The sequence below is a fragment of the Solea solea genome, chromosome 3, assembly GCF_958295425.1.
Source record: "Solea solea chromosome 3, fSolSol10.1, whole genome shotgun sequence".
Lineage (NCBI taxonomy): Eukaryota > Metazoa > Chordata > Actinopteri > Pleuronectiformes > Soleidae > Solea > Solea solea.
In genome coordinates, this window is record NC_081136.1 from 23,522,241 (window position 1) to 23,545,486 (window position 23,246).

Sequence of the window (23,246 nt, forward strand, 5' to 3'; positions counted from 1 at the left end):
TTCATCCCTTACAACAGGCAACCCAGGGTTTTGAACTATCACCAGAAAATAACTTTTATTTTAATAATTTTTATTTGATGAATTCATTTCGGCTTTGGTTGATTCATATAGACGTTGATTGATTCATATAGACACTGAAAAGTAGCATAAATGAAACAACTAGCAGTAGTAGTGACATCTTCAAGGGGCAAAAAATAGACATGTTACATCATTTATAATGCATACGGTCAAATTGATTGATTGATTCATTCATTCATTCATTCCATTAACATTAAAAATATACCACTTTGCATCAGCTTTTTTCAGTTTTGAATCCATTCTAAATGACTTCACCTTGATCAGTCAAACAAGTGCTTTTTTAAACACGTTCCCCCCTGCCCCATTGTAAAGTAATTCATGTTTATTTCTTCCATCTGATAATAAATCAGTATGAGTTTTTAGACATGAATTGAATTTAAAAGTGCTCTGATCATTTAATCTATTTTTTTTTGTATAATGACAAAATACATTTTTATGTCTTCTCACTCTTTACACTCTTTTTTTCTGTTTCAGTCAGGCAAAGACCCTGTCCTGTACCTGGATAAGCGTCCTCTCTCCTCCCCAGTTCTGCTTTTTGATGGTTCTACCATCAATGTGGCTGTGGGTAACATACCTGTGACCACCTGTTAACATACCCCAAATGTGTTGCAACGCTCTTCTCTGTTATTCAAACATCCATGATCAAGATGCCACTAGTGCATACAAGTAGGCAATGGCTGATCCTTCATTGAGATGTAGCTGAATGTCAGGTCAGTTTTTCTTGTTATTTTTAGCTGTGCCTTACAATAGTTGTGTGTATTCTGCAAGCGTATTACAGTGTTACTTAGTTATTTGCTTAAATGACTCACAGGGGTTCTGGCAGATCTTGAGTCCAAGTTTTACCTCTTCGTGGCCTGTATTTCAGGTTCATTGAAAAATGCTGATACATAACTGAGAGGGCTGAGAATTATTTTTTTCTCTTTTGTGGATTGTGAAAAGGGGATGTCTCAAAGCTCTACAGTGTCAAAGAATTCCTTAAGAAGGCCAGGGGGATGCTGTCTGAGGGGCAGTTTGTCAACCACCTCCGACAGGGCTGATTTAAACTGTTCCATAACCATTGAGAACACCAGAGGAGCAGAGGGATCTAGGTCTCTGGGTATGTTTAAAGAGGAATGAAGAATGGAGATTTTGTCAACAGAGAAATTAAGCAAAGTGTGACAGTTGGAGTGACAGAGGTCGCAACACCAGGGTTTACAAGAGACTTAACGACACTGAGGCCTGTGAGAGTTTTTTCGAAACCAGGTCAGAAAAAACAAAAGGTTTTGCAGGTTTTACAGATCTTTGATAAATAGATACAATTCTGAAGAAGTTTAAAGTTGAATGCAAGTTGAATTAAAAAGAATCAAAAGCACTTGTGATGAAATGTGATGGAGTTTGACAAGTAATTACAAGGCAGCAGCGATGTGCAGGAGGACAGGACTTAACCACAGAACAGATCTATAATAGGAATAGTGAACAAAACAGGCAAATGGTCTGATATACAGGTGTCACAGATTTCAATGACATGAACACATCTCCTTGCATCGCTTCTGTCTCTCCTTTCTCTCTGCCCGTTCTCACTCTCTGAGAACTCTGGTTCATGAAGATAACCTATTGGATTTTCTCTACAGTTCATCTTCATCAGTTTCATAGTGAGATGTGTTTGTTTGTTTAATTTCCCTCACTCTCTCTCTCTGACTAAAACGAGTGAAACACCGCAACTTGTGACTTGAGTGGCTGTGTGGCGTAGTGATACGTGCAAGAAAATATAGTGATAGTGAAACTGATCTCATATACTTTTGGGAAGCAGTTTTATTGTTCAATTGTTACATGACATGTCTTTTTTGTGTGTGCGTGATATGCATGCATGTTTTGTGGTTTAAACCTGTTTGTTATGTGTCCCAAAACTCTCCTCCAGAACTCCCTTTTTTTTTTACATTATATCCACTCTACTGCTGGGGTCTGTGTCATACAACTTAATGTTAAAAAATCTGAACTGCGTTTCCCTTTAAGTTGAACTAGTACTCTGGCTTGCATTCTCAATCTTACCACATCAGCTCCTTGCATGAGGCCTGGATATTCAGTAGAGCTTGACAATCATAGACCAGAAGAGTAGTAACAACCAGACGACCAAAACATAGAAATAATGCAGTAACAAGGCAGTGAGGCACCAACTGGTGGCTGGCCAAACACAGTGGCGCCATCTTGTCGGGTGACTATGGATGTATGTAGCTGTAGGTTTCGATGAATATTTTTGGAGTTTATTTAAATTGTTGAAGAGAAGAGCTAACATATTAGTTTATTGCAAACAGAAACATAGCAGCTCAATGACATATGGTAACTGACTGTAATCAGAGTAACCAACTATAGGTTAGATTTACAAAATGATGCACTGTCCTGCCTCAACCAGTTCACACAGCCACAGTTCAACAACAGATTAACTTTTGACACACTATTTTTATTAATCATTCATTTACAAAACATCTTTATGTGACTAATAAATGGACAACAACCAAACAATAAGTAAAACGTTTTCAAACTGTCATTTAAAGGCTGATACAAACACTTGCAACATGAAGATAAATGACAACAGAACTATTTGTAAATTAGTGCTGTCAATATTTAACTGCGATTAATCACAATAATGTCATAGTTAACTTGCAATAATTGCACATTTTTATCTATTCTAAATGTCCCTTGATTTTTTTATTGTCCCATTATTTTTTCTCATTTTAATGCTCTTATCAACATAGAAAAGTGGATTGGCTTTCTTTGTGCGAATGTCTTTTTTATTGAGACAATATCTGTCACTCTACATATTGTGAGTTATTCCTCTTAAGAGATGCTGTGTATCACCCTGCATTGCTGTGAATAAAGTGCCGTTCTTCAACGCAGACGGAGTCCCGTGGTTTAATGTGTTGTTGAGTAATGAGCTACTCTGAGCAAAAGGAGCTAGCCATCTTTGGAGGTCTCCACGCCGATTCCCGCCTGCTCATTCGGGTTGACCCTGGGTGGGGGGGATTCTGCCTCACACTCCTAAGACTGGTCCCCTGCGGGGTGGATGCGCTGCTATTCTGGGGGGTAGTGGCTGTGGGTCTCTCCTACCCCGTACGTCTGCTGGGCGCCCCAGGCGCCTGGATCATTACCGGCCCACTGCTGGGGTTTGGCCGGGCATTGGCCCAGTCCCCCACCCAGATTCCAACCACATCTAATGACAATCCCTGCACATATACACTGATATGTGCACACCTACACACAGACACACACACACACTAAGATAATTAAACTAAACTGATATAGCTGTTGTAAGCCTGGACACCCTCTCTTGATGTGCTTGTTAACGATTACTATAGAAGCTGTACATGAATGTCAGTCTCATGTTGTCTATGTTTTATTTTGCCTGAGTATGTTCTGTGTGTGCTATATAATTTCAACTGTTTAATGTTATTTACTTGTTACTAACATACTAATGTCAGTCTTATGTTGTTTATGTTTTGTTTTGTTGAGTATGTTCTGTCTATTTTATATAATTTAAATTGTTCAATGTTACTAATCCATACACTACCATTGATATTGTTGTCCACCTCGCTCTCTCTCTTGCTCTCTCTCTTGCTCTCCCCCCCCCACTCCCCCTCCCCTTGTCTGTCCACTCCCTGTCCCCGTGTCCGGCTGCCCACAACACATAATCATAAAACAAATAAATAAAAATACTATACAGTTTTGAGTATCAAAGACTCGCCCTGCGCATAGCAAATCTGTCCAACACCACAAGGCTTGCAGTCAATAAAGCGTTGAACTGACAGCACTAATTTAAAAGAGAAATGACGTTACTGAGGACCTGCCCCTACAGCTTGTTATTCTGCTCTGATAGGTGATGTACAAGATTAAACATTGTCATAAGTCAATAAAATGGGTGATTTAGTGATGGAACAGAACCCATTAAAGGGATGAACCAAAGCAAAGTGATGAGGGAATTTTCACTAATGTTGTACTGCTGCGTATTCTCTGCTGTGTCCTCTAATCTTTATTCCTCCTCTTGTCAGTTACAGGAACAGTTTAATCTCAATGGGATGCACAAAACTGGAGACGTGATTCTAGGTGGACTTTTTGCAATCAACTTCTTTTCTGATGATCTTGACCTGACTTTTACCTCAGAGTCACAGCTGCCTACCTGTTATGGGTGAGTCTGACAGTATCTGCAGTTGTGAAATGTATACCTTTGCAGAGTTACTGTATAAAGTATTTTTAATAGTAAACACATATATTTGTGTTAGTTTTGATGTTCTAGGATACAGACAGGCTCAGTCTATGGCCTTTGCTATTGATGAGATCAACAGAAACTCCAACCTGCTGCCTAATGTGACTCTGGGATACAGTCTGTATGATAACTGCCTTCAAGTGGGGATTGGATTTCGTGCAGCACTGACCTTAGTCAGTGGTCAAGAAGAGGAAGTTACATTACAGGATAACTGTGTAGGAACTCCTCCAGTTGTAGGGATTGTGGGTGATACAACCTCTTCAAATTCTATAGCCATTTCTGCAGTCCTAGGTTTGTACAGAATGCCTATGGTAAGTTTTTCTTACTAAGTCTTTCAAGTCAAGTCAAGTGGATTTTATTGTCATTTCAGCCATATACAAATACACATTTGAGATGAATTTACATTTCCCCAGGACCTATTTGGTGCTACATCAACACTTGACAGTGAGACAAGACAAATCTATACACAGACCTATTAACTAAAAATATACATTGTAGACATTAATGGGACACGAGGACAGGACTAACAGCACTAGTTATTGTAGCAATAGTTTGTTCACAGTTGTTGAGTATAACGATTGTGTATAGAAATGGAGACAGCAGCGTTGATAGGTATTATATGCAGAGTATATACAATATATATAGGTTAGGGCTGGGCGATATCTCGATATTTGAATATATATCGATATATTTCTAATGAGATATAACAAGGGACAATATCGCTTGTATCGATATAATTAATTTTGCGTTAAAATGACAATACATGGGCCGCGAATTCGCACCTATTTCTCCTCTCCCTCTCCCTGCGTTCCTACACACACACACACACACATCGCACGTGTGGGGGAGGTGGGTGTTTACTGTCAGTCACTTTTGGACATATGGAAGACCGAAGTTGTAAATATTGATAATAAAATATAAGACATGATTTAATTATCATATTCACAAGCTGTGTTAAATATCTAAGTGAAATAATTGAGAAAATATTTCAAACCCAATTAAGCATTCATTTCCACAGATTACATTTTTATTTTATTAGTCATGTTTGTTCCAATTTTATTAAGTCCGTTTTTATTTTCGTTAAAATTGTAACAGTATTGTATTACTGTATATTATTGTCATGCAGGAAAGAGATTTGTTTTTATTTTTTTCAAGGAGCATTTTTATTTCAGTGAACTCTGACATTTGACACGTGGCTTAAACTTATAACGGACTGTTTGTTTATTTTTTAAAGGGTTTTCCTCTGGAAAACATTTTATCTAATATGATATAATGCTTTGGGGGAAACCCCAATTACATGACAGAATAAATGTCAAGATATATATCGAGTATCGCCATTCAGCTAAAAAATATCGAGATATGACTTTTGGTTCATAACGCCCAGCCCTAATATAAGTATATGTAAATATAAAATAGATATAGATATAGACGAATCCGGCAAGCCGTTTGTGTGTTTTCATCTGTTACTCTCTGCTGTCTGCTGCCAGCTAACCCAGCTGCAGCGTTTTGCAGCTGAGAGGTCTGGATATTAATTCAAATTGTAGGCCTACTCAGTAGCAAATTATGATTTTAAAAGTAACTAAGCAGTTGACAAGGTTTGTGTAGTTCGCATTCAGTTCTTTTCCAAAGTTGAAGTTTCCCACTGCTGTTGGAGCAGCCGAGAATCGCACATATTCTTCCCGACTTCTAGACATCATCAAAAGTAATACGTAAAAAGTACAGGTAAAAGTAGAAACTGTACACTTTCTATGACAGCTCCCATTCATTCCCATTCATACTGGAGGGAGATGCCACTGCAGCAATGGCGGTGTGTTTACTTCCGGTACTTCCCCGGATTCGTCTATATGCAGAATGTATGTACAGTAGATATGAATATCTAAGTAGAAGCAGGGAGAGAGATATACGGAATATGCAGAGTGTGAATAGAAGAAATAAATGTGTAACATACATTATATAATATGTTATGATGGTTCAGCAGTCTGGTAACTCAATCATAATTGTGATAAACATTTTGATTGTAATTTAACAAGAATTTAAACTTTCTTTGGATATGGGGTCTGTTTTTTGCAGGTGAGTTATTTTGCCACATGTTCCTGCCTGAGTGACCAACAACGGTTTCCATCTTTCTTTCGGACGATCCCGAGTGATGCTTTTCAGGTGAGAACCAATCTGCAAAATTAAAATGCATCAGCTACATCATGCTTAAGCGCATTCCATGTGCAGTGCAAAATACTACAGTGAAAAATATACAAAATTTTATGTATGACTAGTCATGTTAGGTGTTTCATTTACATATTTGTGTGGTGTCAGATAAACAACACTTAAATACTGTGATTAAACATGAGTCTTTGATTAACCAGTTTAGCAGGATTTCTAGTGAAAGATGATTCCAGCCTGTGCACTAATCCTTACTGCTCTGTGTCCACATAGGTGAATGCTATGATTCAGATTCTAAAACACTTTGGTTGGACTTGGACAGGTCTGATCATCAGTGATAATGAGTATGGAGTCCATGCTGCCCGATCCTTTCACTCTGATCTGGGTCCAGCTGGTGGAGGTTGTCTGGCTTATACAGAGATTTTGCCCTGGGGTGACGACCCCGCTGAACTCAGGAGAATAGTGGATGTGATGAGGAAATCTACAGCTCGAGTGGTGATTGTGTTTGCAAATAAGAGTCGCATGATTAACCTCATGAAAGAGGTCAGTCCTGAAAAAATAAATAGCAAAAATCTTTTAGCCTTTAAAAAAAAAGATTTCATTAGAAAATGGTCCACCTTTAATTTGTTAAAGCTGCTGCTAAGATTTTTGAACAAGACTGTTTACCAGGACAAATCCAATTTGCCTGCAATAATGTGTAAGATCCCGGTTTGTGTATGACATCAACTGTGGAAACTAGATCATACTTTACTGGTATGAAAGTGTGAATTTATAAACTTGTTATAATGTACAGGTGGTGAGGCAGAATGTGACAGGCCTGCAGTGGATTGCCAGTGAAGCCTGGACATCAGTTGATGTGCTCCAGACTCCTCACCTCATGCCGTACCTGGGTGGAACACTGGGCATCTCCATCCGTCGAGGAGAAATACCAGGACTCGGGGACTTCCTGTTACAAATACGTCCTGACCTACATCACAACAACACTGATGGAAACAGCATGGCAAGGGTTTCCATCTGGCTTGGTATTTGAAAGAATATTCTGGCATTAATTTAAAAATGAACTCTATTGCAGGTGAATCAGTTTTGGGAACACACATTTCAGTGTAGATTTGCACCACCTCCAGCAGGTTGGGTGGAAGCTGGAGGAGAATTATGCACTGGACAGGAAGTTATAGAGAATGTGGAGATTGAGTTCTTTGATGTTTCAGACCTCAGACCAGAGTATAATGTGTATAAGGCTGTGTACGCCCTGGCATATGCTCTTGATGACATGCTGCAGTGTGAGCCAGGGAGAGGACCTTTCAGCAACAACACCTGTGCTCATTTACAAAGAATGCAGCCATGGCAGGTGAGATATCAGTTTACACTCAACATTTACCCTGAGATCCCACTGCATGCATGTTGTGTTGCGTGATGGCTCCGTTCCACTGTGGCCATGTGTGCTTGATCCATTAACAAAGTGCTAAAGTTTTGTGTTGTCCTTGGCCTTAAACAAAACCTTATATACAGTCTGCAGGCATGATATAACTGTACCAGAAATACATAGCTTATAATTAACAAAGAATTAAATATATATATAAAAAAAAAGAATACAAATATACGTAAAGAATAAAGTTGGTACACGATACATTCCAGTTCACACTGAGAGGTGTAATGCTGCCCTGCACAATTCCTCCTCTTCCATTTGTTCTTTTTCCTTCTTCTTGGTTTTGGTCTTTCATCTTGAAAATGAAAATCTATGCAGACCCATTTTTGTAAATATAATATTTTTTAGCAAATCCTGTCAATCTGTTGTTCAGCTGAGGCAAACAATCAGTGGGCAGTAATTGTCGTTTTCGTTCTTGTTTTTCTTTTGTGATTCTATTATCCAAAGCTTGTGCATTACTTGGAAAAAGTCAGCTTCACCACAACATTTGGTGATCAAGTGTCATTTGATGAGAATGGTGATGTCTTACCAATATATGACATCATAAATTGGGCGTGGCTCCCTGATGGAAGAACTAAAGTTCAGAGAGTGGGTGAGGTTAAGAGGTCAGCCTTCAAAGGTGAAGAACTTACACTGGATGAGGACAAAATCTTCTGGAACTTTGAATCCAAACAGGTTACTACTTAATTTTATAGAAAACCATTTATTTCTTCCACTCAGTGGCCTAGAGTCATACCTTACCTTTGAGTCCACAGAGGTTTGCTATGGTCCAGCTAATGTGAATGTTGTCATCCACCCTTGTACTTGATGGTACTGAAAAACCCTTCATGGACATACATACACACAAACACACTTTTTGTTTGGCTGTGGACCACACTCACCTAAAGCTTCACACAACACTGTTGGACCCTCTTATTTTGGTTGAAGAATGGAGTTCAAAGAACACAATAACCACGGACTCTTGCCTGAAGTTGTGTAAGAACATTTGGTGATACCCTCACCTGTACAAAGACTACAAGAACATAGAAATGGGGCTGATCTCCACTGCAATTGTGATGGGTTGTGAGATCAACAACGCATGTTTGAACACAAATTACACAGTCACTTTTTTTTGTGTGAATATAGCCTCTGCCATGGACACATAAGTAGAATTCCATAGCAACTGTCTGCGGACATGAAACATGGACAAGTATGGAGAGGCTCTCATTGGATATAATAACAGATTGATTTTTCTCCACACAGCCTCCTCGGTCAGTGTGCAGTGAGAGCTGTCCTCCAGGGACCCGCATGGCCAGAAAGACAGGGGAACCTGAGTGTTGTTTTGACTGTGTCCCTTGTTCTGTGGGAAAGATCAGCAATATGACTGGTTAGTGTAAAGTTTTAAACGCCACAGTTCAGAGATGTTGTTTAAACATGTATCTCATCACTTCTCCTCTTTTCTCAGACTCCATGGAGTGCACCAGTTGTCCAGAAGATTTCTGGTCCAGCCCCCAGCGTGACCACTGTGTTCCTAAGAAAACAGAGTTCCTCTCCTACCATGAGCCTCTGGGTATCTGCTTGACAACCACCTCACTGTTGGGGACATGTATCTGTGTTGTTGTTCTGGGCATCTTCATCCATCATCGCAGCACACCTATAGTTCGTGCCAACAATTCAGAACTCAGTTTTCTTCTCTTGGTGTCGCTCAAATTGTGTTTCTTGTGTTCATTGCTCTTCATTGGACGACCCAGAATATGGACTTGTCAACTAAGACACGCAGCATTTGGCATCAGCTTTGTGCTTTGTGTCTCATGTATCCTGGTGAAAACCATGGTGGTTCTGGCTGTGTTCAGGGCCTCCAAACCAGGAGGTGAGTCCAGCCTGAAGTGGTTTGGTGCTGTGCAGCAGAGAGGGACAGTTCTGGGTCTGACTTCTGTTCAAGCAGCAATCTGCACTGCCTGGCTTGTCTCTGCTTCACCAGTGCCTCATAAAAACACCCAGTATCACAGTGACAAGATAGTTTATGAGTGTGCAGTTGGGTCCACAGTTGGTTTTGCAGTTTTACTTGGTTATATTGGTTTACTGGCCATCCTCAGTTTTTTGTTAGCTTTTCTAGCAAAAAATCTTCCAGACAGTTTCAATGAAGCAAAACATATCACTTTCAGCATGTTCATATTCTGTGCAGTGTGGGTTGCCTTTGTCCCTGCTTACATCAGCTCACCAGGCAAATATGCAGATGCAGTGGAGGTATTTGCCATCCTGGCCTCCAGTTTTGGCCTCTTGGTGGCACTGTTTGGACCCAAATGTTACATAATTTTGTTCAGACCAGAGAGAAACACAAAGAAATCTGTGATGGGTCGAGGCACCAAAGTAACACTGTGAACACTGCCGTCTCTCTGTCTATCCTCTGTATTTAAGAATTGAGTGGTAATTATAAGATCACAATATAGTCAATAAAGTTGTTGATAAAAAAACCATTTAAATTAAACTATTTTATTTTTCACTAACCGCTTATTTTTCAAATTCCAGTTACTTCTTTTTTTTCATGTGTATGTGAGCCTTGTCTTAACGAGTGTGATTATATTGGTGAAGCACCGATGTAACATCAGTGTTCTGTTTTTGTAGTTATGAGAAAGAAGCATCAGTTTGTAGTTCCACAATGACAGTTGTCTGATATTTAAGACTGTAAAAAACAATAAGTCTGACTCCTGTTTGAACGATGAGTGTAACTCTGTGTTGATACGATTTTTAAAGCTGTTTTCACTGAAGTACAAGGTAGGCATTCCTGTGGCACACTATCACTCCTTCACACTCAGGGTATGCATATGACTTTGTTATATATAATTAATCTTGTTCTTTCTCTCCCTAGTTGGTGCCTTTCCTCCCTGTCCTCTCTGTCTCTCTCGCTCTCTCTCTCTCTCTCTCTCTCTCTCTCTCTCACTCACCCTTCTCCCTCTGTCCTTATCTTGCAGGTTGCAGGATCCAGATCCAGTTTTCAAATTTGTATTGTTATTGTTATCATTAGCAGTAATAGTATTGCCATCATTATTATGCTATGATTAAAATTGATATAATTTTTATCAACAATCAATGCTACTGTTTCAACTGTTTCTGGTCTCTCTCTTCTGTCTCTACCTATTCTCCTTTTTTCAATCTCTCCACCGTGACTGTCCCCCACCTCTCCTCTGCCCCCCATTTCCCTTTCACCTTGAGTCTGGTTCTGGTCCTCCACTGATGCCTGATGCTAGCTCACTGTGGCCCCCTTTACACCTGCAATAGAATGCATTTTCTGTGATCAGATAGCGATCGGATAGCGCTTCACCACATGCATCTACAACTGGTAATAACATGCATCTCCGCTGTCCTCATCAAGATCTGATTACTATCCAATCATGGTCATCCCCACATTCAGTCACACCACCCTCTATGCCAGTGGTGAACCGTGAGCACTACAACTGGGCCTTCACCTCAGCCATCATTGCCGAGAAAATAAAAAGCAACAGTACGATGAATTGAAACCGTTAACAGCAATTCTTTGATTAACGATGACAAGGATGTAAACAAATAGACCATAACATCAATAACATTCCCTGCAACAAGATACATTCTCAACATTAACTTCATAAAACTGGAGACCATTATGACTACATAGTTAAAATTAAATAAACATACTCTGTGCAAACAGAGCCAAAATCTGGAAAATATAAAATGAGGTCACCCCGTGACGCTACTGACACTGACACCGAGGCTCAATACACTGTAATGCAGTGTATATTGTAAGAAAATGTAAAACGGATGAAGTACCCAGCAATTTTCAAACCACACTTAAGCTATGGTTATTGTCCCCGGCACTACATGAAAATGAAATCGTGTCAGAAAGTTCAGCAGGTCTGATGGGCTCCTTGTCTCAAGGTTTGCCAAAGTTTGTACATGACTGTCTTAAAGACAGTTCAATCTTGAGCCTGGGGAAGTCAAAGTACAGCCCGTAGTTTTCACTGTGCAGCTTCTGGTACGCTGTGCGCACGTCTTCAACTAATGGAAACTTGAAATGCCTTTCCACTTTCATAACCCTTTCTTTTAATTCCAGTTCTGGAGTTGGACCATTTTTTATTACTTGAGGTTTTTCTGTGAAAGGCCGCCTTGACAAATCAAGCTAGCCACAACATCGCTCTCTCAACCTCTCTCAGCACTCTGGGGGACCTGTTTTGTAGTGTGTCTGTGGTCTGCAGTTAGACCTGCGCTGTAGGACTTCACAAAGGCCTAGGATCTTTTGTTTTTGGCCCGCCCACTTAAAATCAAACTGTGATTGGTCAATTTGCCCATCACTCTCCAAACCAAAACCCATAGCTTGGCCTTCTCCGGGATTCGATAAGTCCTAAACAATTAATGAGCCAGCTAACTGGGCCTAATAGAGACGGACAATTCTGATTGGATAACATGTTTCAGGACACTAACCCTTTCATTACTGATGGTAACTTGACAGAAAATTTAATTTTAGAACATATGTAACCTGGGTGAAAAACCAGGTTAACTAACATGTCCATTGATGAAGAAAGATAATTATTTCAGTAGTTTCGTTTTTTATTTTATTCGTCAAAAGTTGAAAATTCCCAGGTGCACTTGAAGGCAGCATCTCCCGTATTGCAGCAGCTAACCAAACAGGGAGCAAAACGTCATCCCACAGCCAATTAGATGCCGAGTCGCGGGAAACCTTATTTCCTCGTTTGTCTCTGCCGTCGCAGCAAGAGAGCACATACGCGAGAAGTGAAACATTGAGGTATAGTTTTCTTCAGAAAATATGGATACAATTTAATTTAGCATAACCAGCTGTGTTCATAGTCTTTTTCTGTGTTTGGAAGGGTAAGAGTTCTAGCGTTAATGGCAAACATAATTTTGACAATGAAGCTCCTTCACCTTGTTGAGAGTGCGGCCCGAGACCCAGGCCATGACATAGCTCGGTAGTGGAGCATATGAGACTCGTTGAGATATTTTTGGCTATTAATCATTGATACTGCGGGGAGACTTGTATTTGGTATTCATTTCTTTGTTACATGTTGAGTGTTTATTTAAATAGTTTAAGCACCTTGTATGTGCATTAGCACATTAAACAGCACATTTATTAGCTGACTGTCATTTTATTTAAAGTTAATACCTGTGTCTGCAGGTAGCCATTTTAGACTGCAAGAAGCAAAAGGCTTATCTTTGGCCTAAGCCATGCAGCTATTTTTTTGTCAGTGATGTGTATATGTTTTATATCTTTAGAGAGCAAGCCTCAGAGTAAGATGGTGTATTTTACTTTGGAAAAATGTGAATTTATTGACGTGTGGAATTATTAGGGGTTTACACCATTAATTATTTTATTACAAAATAATTTGTTAAGCAGTATTTTGATACCATTTCAATAAAAGTTTACTGTTGCTGCTAAGTTTATTTGTTAAAAGTCATGGTGCTTCCACGATAAGTGAAACACTCTCAATCTTGTTTTCACTAAATGTGAGGTTTATTGGTTTAGTGTGTAATATGTGAAATGTTTATGTTGTCTTCCTTGATATTGGTTAAACTGAAACAGTTTAATACTGATTATTTGTATTGTATTGTACTGCATTAGAATCTGCTAGGAATATATTCTCTTAGAATCAATTAATTCTATAGTAATTTAATTTGAGAATGTTGAAGTTGAACTACTAGAGAGTAATTTTCATAGTAAATGCATTTAGCAGTGCTTTAATTGATGTTATAATCTGGTAAAATGTTGTACAACAAAAGAGAAATTTGAGATGAATACAGAAGAGAGATAGTCATATGATAAATGAGAACAAAGACTAAAAGTGACGTCCAGCAGATTCCAGCAGATGGCGAGCTACCCAGTTTGAATTCAGGAAACAGGATCTACACTTTCTCGGAAATAGCAGACAAACAGTCTGCTTGTGGTAGGATTGTGCCAGTCACCTGTGGCGGCACCAACTCGAACACACGTTAGAAAGAGTGCACTCCAACGATCCTTTAGACGCGTGGATTCTCGACCTTTGAACTATATAGAAATCACTTGACTTTGACTGACTTTAAAATTGCTTGAACTGAGATACAAGTAAATAAGACATTTTAATTTCTTTAAAGGGCCCATTTTTTATTTTCTATACAAATGTTTATTTCTTTGTATGCTGCATAATGTTCTGTAGCAAACTAAAATGCAAAGTGCAGTTAATTGAAATATATATATATATATATATATATATATATATATTATTTAATACTCATATATTTTTTGGTCCAGAATTAATGTTGGCGTAGAAGGCCCTGAAGGTTCCCCACTGCTCTATGCACTGTCATGTCAACAACATGTGAACTGTTGTTACTATAATATTCTATAAATGTGTCTGTCTTACTATGTACAGTGCCTTAAGATAATGTATGTTATCTTTTGGCGATACAAAGAAAACTGAATTGAATTCAATTAGCCTTTAAAAAAGGAAAGAATCACCCACGGTCAGGAAAAACTTTTGCCGTTGTAACAAAAGCCATGAAGTTTGGATTTCTAAAATTGTGCATTGTTCTGCCTAAACTTGTTCACACAGCCACATTACACTTTGATTTATTGGGATTATTCATTCATTCATTTTTTCAAAATATTACGTGACGAAAAATACTGGACAACAACAAACGCACCAATGTAAGTAAGACTATGTAATTTAAAAGATGAAATACAAACACAAACAGAACTATATGTAAATGACACACGGCGTTACTGAAGACCTGCCCCTACAGCTTGTTATTACGCCCTGATAGGTGATGTGCACGAATAAACATTGTCGTAAGTCAATAAAATTGAGGATGTAGTGATGGGACTGAACTCATTAACAGGATGAAGGAGATGAAAGTCATGAGGGTATTTTTAGACAACAAGTTTCACTTACTAATGTTGTATTGTTGCTTTTCCTCTGCTATGTCCTCCTCTCTATATTCCTCCTCTTGTCAGTTACAGGGACAGTTTAATCTAAATGGGATGCACAAAATTGGAGATGTGATTCTAGGTGGACTTTTTGCAATCAACTTCTTTTCTGATGAAGTTGACCTGACCTTTACCTCAGAGACACAGCTGCCTACCTGTTATGGGTGAGACAGTATCTGTAGTTAAGAATTGCTTAAATTTGCAGAGTTACTGTATATAGTATTTTTAACAGTAAACACTTATTATATATTTGTGTTAGTTTTCATGTTATAGGATTCAGACAGGCTCAGACCATGGCCTTTGCTGTTGATGAGATCAACAGAAACTCCAACCTGCTGCCCAATGTCACTCTGGGATACAGTCTGTATGATAACTGTTTACAATTACGATTTGGATTTCCTGCAGCACTGACCTTAGTCAGTGGTCAAGAAGAGCAATTTACATTAGAGGAGAGATGTGTAGGAACTCCTCCAGTCCTAGGGATTGTGGGTGATTCTACCTCCTCAAATTCTATAGCCATTTCTGCTGTCCTAGGTTTGTACAGAGTGCCTCTGGTAAGTTTTGAGTCCTTCAATTTAATCATTATTGTGTTAAAATGTTTAGTTTAATTGAAATTAAATTGTATTATTTTTTTATTATATTCATTAAATGAATATCTGACAGTTGAGTCATCAACCTAAAGTATTTATGAAAATGTAAACTTTTTCCAGAAGAAGTGGTCTGTTCTTTTTGCAGGTGAGTCATTTTGCCACTTGTTCCTGCCTGAGTGACCAACAAAAATTTCCATCTTTCTTTAGGACGATCCCAAGTGATGCTTTTCAGGTGAAAATGTGTCCCTCAAATGTATGGTGTCAGATATACGACACTTAAAGACAATGATTAAACATCTTTGATGAACCTGTTGAGCAGGATTTCTAGTGAAAGATGATTCCAGCCTGTGCACTAATCCCTCTGCTCTGTGTCCACATAGGTGAATGCTATGATTCAGATTCTAAAACACTTTGGTTGGACTTGGGCAGGTCTTCTCTTCAGTGGTGATGATTATGGAGTCCACGCTGCCCGATCCTTTCACTCTGATCTGGGTCCAGCTGGTGGAGGTTGTCTGGCTTACACAGAGATTTTGCCCAGTGTTTATGACCCTGTTGAATTTAGGAGAATAGTAGATGTGATGAGGAAATCTACAGCTCGAGTGGTGATCGTGTTTGCATATGAGAGTCACATGATTAACCTCATGAATGAGGTCAGTCCTGCCAAGGTTATGTTGGAAAATGTTTTGGCCTGTAATAAATAGATGTTATTGATGATGTTGTTGCACCTAATTTGTTAGTTTAGAGTGGGATTGCTCATTACGACAAATCTTTTTACACCCTGTAAAAACTTCAACAAATGCAATGTACAGGTGGTGAGACAGAATGTGACAGGCCTGCAGTGGATTGCCAGTGAAGGCTGGTCATCAGCTGATGTGCTCCAGACTCCTCACCTCATGCCCTACCTGGGTGGAACACTGGGCATTGCCATCCGTCGAGGAGAAATACCAGGACTCAAGGACTTCCTGTTACAAATACGTCCTGATCTGCATCACAACAACAGAGATGGAAACAGCATGGTGAGAGTTTCCCTTTGACTTGGTATTTGTAATGAGTATTAAAGCTGCATTAATTTAAAAATGAACTGCATTACAGGTAAATCAGTTTTGGGAACACACATTTCAGTGTAGATTTGCACCACCTCCAGCAGGTTGGGTAGAAGCTGGAGGAGAATTATGCACTGGACAGGAAGTTATAGAGAATGTGGAGAATGAATTGGTGGATGTTTCAGACCTCAGGTCAGAGTATAATGTGTATAAGGCTGTGTACGCTCTGGCATATGCTCTTGATGACATGCTGCAGTGTGAGCCAGGGAGAGGACCTTTCAGCAACAACACCTGTGCTCATTTACAAGGACTGGAGCCATGGCAGGTGAGATATCAGTTTACACTCAACTCTTTTACTTCGTCATTTGTATTTCTTTAAGATTTGAATGAATTGTAAGTTAATTAATTAAAGCATCCCCTATACAGCAAGCAGATGGTGGATTGTAATATCAGGTCAAAGTGTAATTATGGGATGACTTGAGATGGTCTGACTGTGTTTATAGATTCAAATAAAAATGTGTATTAATAGTTTATTAACAGCTCCACAGATGCAGGCACTTAGTGTTAACAATGTCAGCACAGAGCAGTGTATACAGGGGTGGGTGAAGTGGGTCGTGCTGGTCAAAGTGAGGGCAAAACATAGAACACTTTATCCAAACATGTTTTGTTATTTTAGTCAGTTCCTTTCAAGCTAAGGTGTGTTCAAGTGTTCATTTCCTCCGATAAGTTAATGTTCCTCCATTTTAATTTGTTATCTGAGTCTATGAGCATAGTCTGACCTTCTCAAGCTTTTAATTTGGTACTTCCGGATATCAAGTGTGAATTTGCATGTTAGTTAAACATTTAGTTTCACCCAGAACATTTAGATTTAGATTCAGCATTTTGATTTAACATTTAGACTTAGATTCATATTTGACATTTAATATTTAGATTAGATTATTTAATATATGTATAAGTGAACCAAACATTGGTGTAAATATGGAAAAAAAATTTTTAAAACATTGTTTGAAGCAAAATGTTGATGGTCTTTTCAGCTTGAGCCACTTTACAAAGGGCTCCTCGTAGTTAAGTACATAAAACAAAAGATCAACTTGATGAAAAGGCTAAACGGAAGTAAATTCCATCTGCACTCGTCTTATTTCCTTAGCTGTCAGTCAATTATATTTAGCAAATCCTGTCAACTTTGGCACGAACACTCAAATTCCTTTTAAGTCAACAGGCACATGTTATATGAGAATCTTGTGAATCTGTTGGTCAGCTAAAGCAAACGACTGTTGGGCAGCTTTTGGAGATTTGTTCTTATTTTCTTTTTGTGTCTGATTCTATTATCCAAAGCTTGTATATTACTTGGGAAAAGTCAATTTCACCACATCTTTCGGTGATCAAGTATCATTTGATGAGAATGGTGATGCCTTACCTGTATATGATGTCATGAACTGGGTGTGGCTCCCTGATGGAAGAACTAAAGTTCATAGAGTGGGTGAGGTTAAGAGGTCAGCCTTCAAAGGTGAAGAACTCACACTGGATGAAGACAAAATCTTCTGGAACTTTGAATCCAAACAGGTTATTTCTTAATTGTTTTACCCAACTATCTCTTTCCCCACTCACTGGTCTTGAGTCATACTTTTTCTCTGAGTCCACAGAGGTTTGCTATGGTCCATCTCACATGAATGATGTCATCCACCCAGGTGCGTGATGACACTGACAAACCCTTCATGAACCCTATCTCAGCACATCTCCATCCACTCAGCTCCTTCCACAATCTCTTGTCAACTGTTTGCAGGAAATTAAATCTTGGTTGACTTCTGCTGCAAATAAACAGATGGAAGACTGAGGTAATTGCTGTCGCTCCTAAGTCTTTCCTCCATAAGGTTGGAGATCTGGTCCTTTCTGTGGATGGCTTCACCACTTCACTGTCCATGGAAGTCCCAAACTCTGGTGTCATTATGGAGTCCACTCTATCATTTGACACACATCAAATCAGTCACAAACTGCCTTTTTCCACCTTAGAAATATCTCAGGACTCTGGCCATCACTCACTGATTTTGTTGCTGAAACCCTCATCCATGCATTCATAACATCATGCCAGGACTACTGCTATGCTGTCCTGTATGGTGTCCCCAAGAAAATGCTGGATAGGCTTCAACATGTTCAGAACTCTGCTTCCAGGATTCTCACTCGACCAAACCTTGGCAACTCATCACCCCCACACTGACACATCTGCACTGGCTCCCCGTTAAGTTCCAGGTCTTCAAGCTTCTCCTCTGCTACAAGTTTCTCTATTCACTTGCTCCACCTTATCTTTTCGACCACCTAGTTTTGGTTGAAGGAGGGACATCAAAGAACACAATTGCCATGGATTCTTGCCAGAAGTTGTGTAACAACAGTTGGTGATACCCTCACCTGTACAAAGTCTACAAGAGCATAGACATGGGGATGATCTCCTGGTGAGAAACCACAGTTTTGAGGTGATGTGAGTTCAATTACTGTTACGTCCCTGCCCGATGGAAACCAGAGATAACATGTTTGTGACTCCCAGCTCTTTTTCCCAAGAAAGCCAAAAGTCAGTCAATGTCAGCATAAAAAAGTGAAGTTTTTAGTAAAGCAATGCCATAATTACAAACAAAACTGCTGAAATTAACCTATTTGTACCTCCAGTAAAGAAAACAGAAATGACAAAATAACTTGCCTATGCTCCTAACTTAAAAAAAAAAAAAATCTAAATCAAAATTGGCTTCTCTCTCCTACTACTGCTATCATTAAAGTTAACACAAAATGTAACAATTACACTACAGCAAATTATCATTAACCATTGGCTAACACCGTTTCAAAACAATCTCTCCCAAGAGCAGAACATTGCTTTGTTTCAAAGTGAATTTCATACAATAAGAGAAATAACTTAACTAACTTCTTAACTTAAAGGGACATATTATGCAAAATCATTTTAATACTTATATTTGGGACTCTGGAGGCCCTACCAGTTGTGAAATCATGACTCGGTCATGATTTCGTGGTCCCCCTTAGTGTAAGTATCTGAGATAAAACGTGGTGCTTCATCCTTATGGTATTTTGACCAAAGCATGTCACAGATATGTTCATTAGGACACCAGGGAACTAGTTCAACTTGGAGAAATGGGGCATAATATGGGACCTTTAAAACATTGAACTGAGCTATAACTATCTACGATTACTGTCAATGTAAATTTTGATTACACAGATTTATTTGAAGAGAGTTATCAGGAAGCCCAGAGTGCAGGTTCAGTTGTGTTTTAATAGTGCAGGTTCAGGAGGTTTTTTATAGTCCAGGCCCCATCACTTCATCCACTCATGTTGAGTCAAGTCTTCCTCAAATGAGCCACTCAGTGTGCCACCTGGTTGCTGACATCCAACTGAGAGACTAATTGCACTTTTCCACTGCACAGTTCCAGCACGACTTGGCTAAGCATGGCACAGCTTGACTACTAATTTTCAATCAATCAATCCAAATAATGCTGAACTGTAGATCAGTTAAAAAGTTTTGAAAATCCTGAAGACATGCATTAATCTCCAACATATAGCAAATGTAATGTTTAAAATCTCAGTATTTAATAGAGGAGTCTGGTGTTAGCGACCGCACTGCCACAACGACTGGCGCATCACTACTTCTTCCGCTGTATTTCAAAGTCTGCGCTCCAGTCATGCAGGAAGTACTGAACAATTCTGTGAACAAATATTTCTTGTTAACTGAGTTAAATGAACTGAGTCAACACGTTTGGGAGGTACTATGGTAATTGAAAGCGACACCAAACCGAGTAGAGTTGAGCCATGCCAAGTCGTGCTGGAGCTGTATAGTAGAAAATGCCATATTAGTAGGCACACTCCCACACCACCACACAGGCACACACTCAAAGGAAGAGAGAGCTACAAACCAAAACGGCAAACAAACCCAAACATGTCACCCAGGGTCATAACATCTACACATTCGTTTGAACACAAGACTGACACAGCTCCTCATTTGTTGTGAATGGAACCTTTGCCATGGACGTGCAAACAGAAATCCATAGCAACCCTCTGCGGACACAGAACATGGAAGAGTATGGAGAGACCCGCATAGGATAAAATAACAGATCCTGATTTTTCTCCGCACAGCCTCCCCGGTCAGTGTGCAGTGAGAGCTGTCCTCTAGGTACCCGTATGGTCAGAAAGAAGGGGGAACCTGAGTGTTGTTTTGACTGTGTCCCTTGTTCTGAGGGAAAGATCAGCAATACAACTGGTGAGTGTGAAGTTTTAAACATCACAATTCAGACGAAATTATTAGTCCCCTTAAGAAAATGTCATTGTTTTAAAGGTTTCCCAAGTACTGTTAAACAGAGCAAATTTTTTATCACAGCCCTTTCAATCATCCTACTTTCATTTTGGATGCTTCCATTATTTGACTGTGCACACAGAAATTCAATTATTCCACTAAAACCAAAAATTACCAGGGTCAAAATAATTAGCCTCCTTAAGAACTGACCTTTATTTTTATTTAGCCATAGTACAAACAACTGTTGTGCAATGATGTGCTTAACTTTGTAATGTTCAAAACTTTTAAAATCAAGTTAAAACTGAGGGTTATCTCCCAATTTCCACACAATATAAAATCTTTAGTAAGGGTTTGGAGTTGTCACTTGAGAAAGCATCATGCCAAAAACAAAATAAATCAGTTTAGACTTGAGAAAGAAGATTGTTTATTCTCACAAAGTAGGAGAAGGATACACAAAGTTATTACAGCGTTTTCAAGTGTCAAGAACTGGAGTGAGAAGGAAGAAATTCAAAGAGAGCCACACAATCCAAGGCAGAGCCTGGCAGAGGTAAGAAGTGGAGGATTTTAAAGACTCTGGAAAGAAAACTGGTGAGAGATGTGTCTAAAGATCCCCAAACAATTGCCAAGACACTAGTGAATGACTTAGTCAAGTCAGGAATTGTAGTCTCAAAAAAGATGATCACTAAAGCTCTGCACAGAAACAGACTGCAGGATTGCTGACCAAGAAGAAGACACCTTCAAGCTAGACTGACGTATGCCAAGTACAACCTGGAGAAAGATTAAGTGTACTAGATGTCCTTTGGTCAGATGAGACAAAACTAGAGCTCTTTGGCTACAGGCACATTGCTTATATTTGGAAAAAGAAGGGAGAGGCGTATAACCCAAAGAACACCCCACAGTTCCCCGCAGTGGGATTATTATGTTCTGGGGTTGCTTTAGTGCGTCTGGAACTGGAAATCTTGTCTAGGTGGAAGGAATCATGAAGAAAGAAGGATGTGTGAAGTTTTTGAAAGAAAACCTGAAGCAGTCAGCAGCAAAACTGGGTCGAGGTCGTCGATTTGTCCTCCAGCATGACAACGATACAAAACATACGCCTGCTCAAAGTCCTGAATTAAATCCTATTGAAAATATTTAGGGTGAACTGAAGACAAAGGGTCCATGCCAGAAAGAAATCAAATCTGGAGGAGCTTGGGAGATTTGCCAAAAAGAATGGGCTGGTATTCCTCAGGAGACGTGTCTAAAATTTGTTAAACTATAACAAATGACAGCAGGCTGTTGTCCAGCAAAAACAATACAAAATTTACTATAAGCATCAAGGGGCTAATCATTTTAACTCTGGTAGTTTTTTGGTTTTTGTGTGCAAAGTCAAATAATGGAAGCATCCAACTAGGATGTTTGAAAAGGCTGTTAAAAATGATTTGCTCTGGTTAACAGCACTTGGGAAATACTTTTAAAGCAATAACATTTTCAGAGTGGGGCTTATAATTTGTATCTCATCACTTTCCATCTTTCTCAGACTCCATGGAGTGCACCAGTTGTCCAAAAGATTTCTGGTCCAGCCCCCAGCGTGAGCACTGTGTTCCTAAGAAAATAGAGTTCCTCTCCTACCATGAGCCTCTGGGTATCTGCTTGACAACCACCTCACTGTTGGGCACATTTATCTGTGTTGTTGTTCTGGGCATCTTCATCCATCATCACAGCACACCTATAGTTCGTGCCAACAATTCAGAACTTAGTTTTCTTCTCTTGGTGTCGCTCAAATTGTGTTTCTTGTGTTCATTGCTCTTCATTGGACGACCCAGATTATGGACTTGTCAACTAAGACATGCAGCATTTGGCATCAGTTTTGTGCTTTGTGTCTCATGTATCCTGGTGAAAACCATGGTGGTTCTGGCTGTGTTCAGGGCCTCCAAACCAGGCGGTGAGTCCAGTCTCAAGTGGTTTGGTGCTGTGCAGCAGAGAGGGACAGTTCTGGCTCTGACTTCAATTCAAGCAGCAATCTGCACTGCCTGGCTTGTATCTGCTTCACCAGTGCCTCATAAAAACACCCAGTATCACAGTGACAAGATAGTTTATGAGTGTGCAGTTGGGTCCACAGTTGGTTTTGCAGTTTTACTTGGTTATATTGGCTTACTGGCTGTCCTCAGCTTTTTGTTTGCTTTTCTAGCACGGAATCTTCCAGACAGTTTCAATGAGGCCAAACTCATCACTTTCAGTATGCTAATCTTCTGTGCAGTGTGGGTGTCTTTTGTCCCTGCTTACATCAGCTCACCAGGCAAATATGCAGATGCAGTGGAGGTATTTGCCATCCTGGCCTCTAGTTTTGGCCTCTTGGTGGCACTGTTTGGACCCAAATGTTACATAATCATGCTGAGACCAGAGAGAAACACAAAGAAAGCAGTGATGGGCCGAGGCACCACAAAGTAAAATTGTGAACACTGCTGTCTCTCTGTCTATCCTCTGTATTTATGAATTGAGTGGTAATTATAAGATCACCATATA

The 23,246-nt window shown here is 39.5% G+C and overlaps 2 protein-coding genes across 2 annotated transcripts; both read left to right on the forward strand.

The window, feature by feature from the left end:
* Positions 1–4,040: 4,040 nt before the first annotated feature.
* LOC131456027 (extracellular calcium-sensing receptor-like) lies at positions 4,041–10,259 on the forward strand. The gene is made up of 9 exons (XM_058623980.1): positions 4,041–4,237; positions 4,332–4,626; positions 6,386–6,472; positions 6,746–7,015; positions 7,266–7,478; positions 7,545–7,820; positions 8,346–8,573; positions 9,141–9,264; positions 9,343–10,259. Exons 1-9 carry the CDS (start codon positions 4,041–4,043, stop codon positions 10,257–10,259), a joined length of 2,607 nt encoding a protein of 868 aa, XP_058479963.1.
* Positions 10,260–14,820: 4,561 nt separating this feature from the next.
* LOC131456029 (extracellular calcium-sensing receptor-like) lies at positions 14,821–23,171 on the forward strand. The gene is made up of 9 exons (XM_058623981.1): positions 14,821–14,990; positions 15,086–15,380; positions 15,562–15,648; positions 15,797–16,066; positions 16,226–16,432; positions 16,509–16,784; positions 17,795–18,022; positions 20,588–20,722; positions 22,272–23,171. Exons 1-9 carry the CDS (start codon positions 14,821–14,823, stop codon positions 23,169–23,171), a joined length of 2,568 nt encoding a protein of 855 aa, XP_058479964.1.
* Positions 23,172–23,246: the final 75 nt, after the last annotated feature.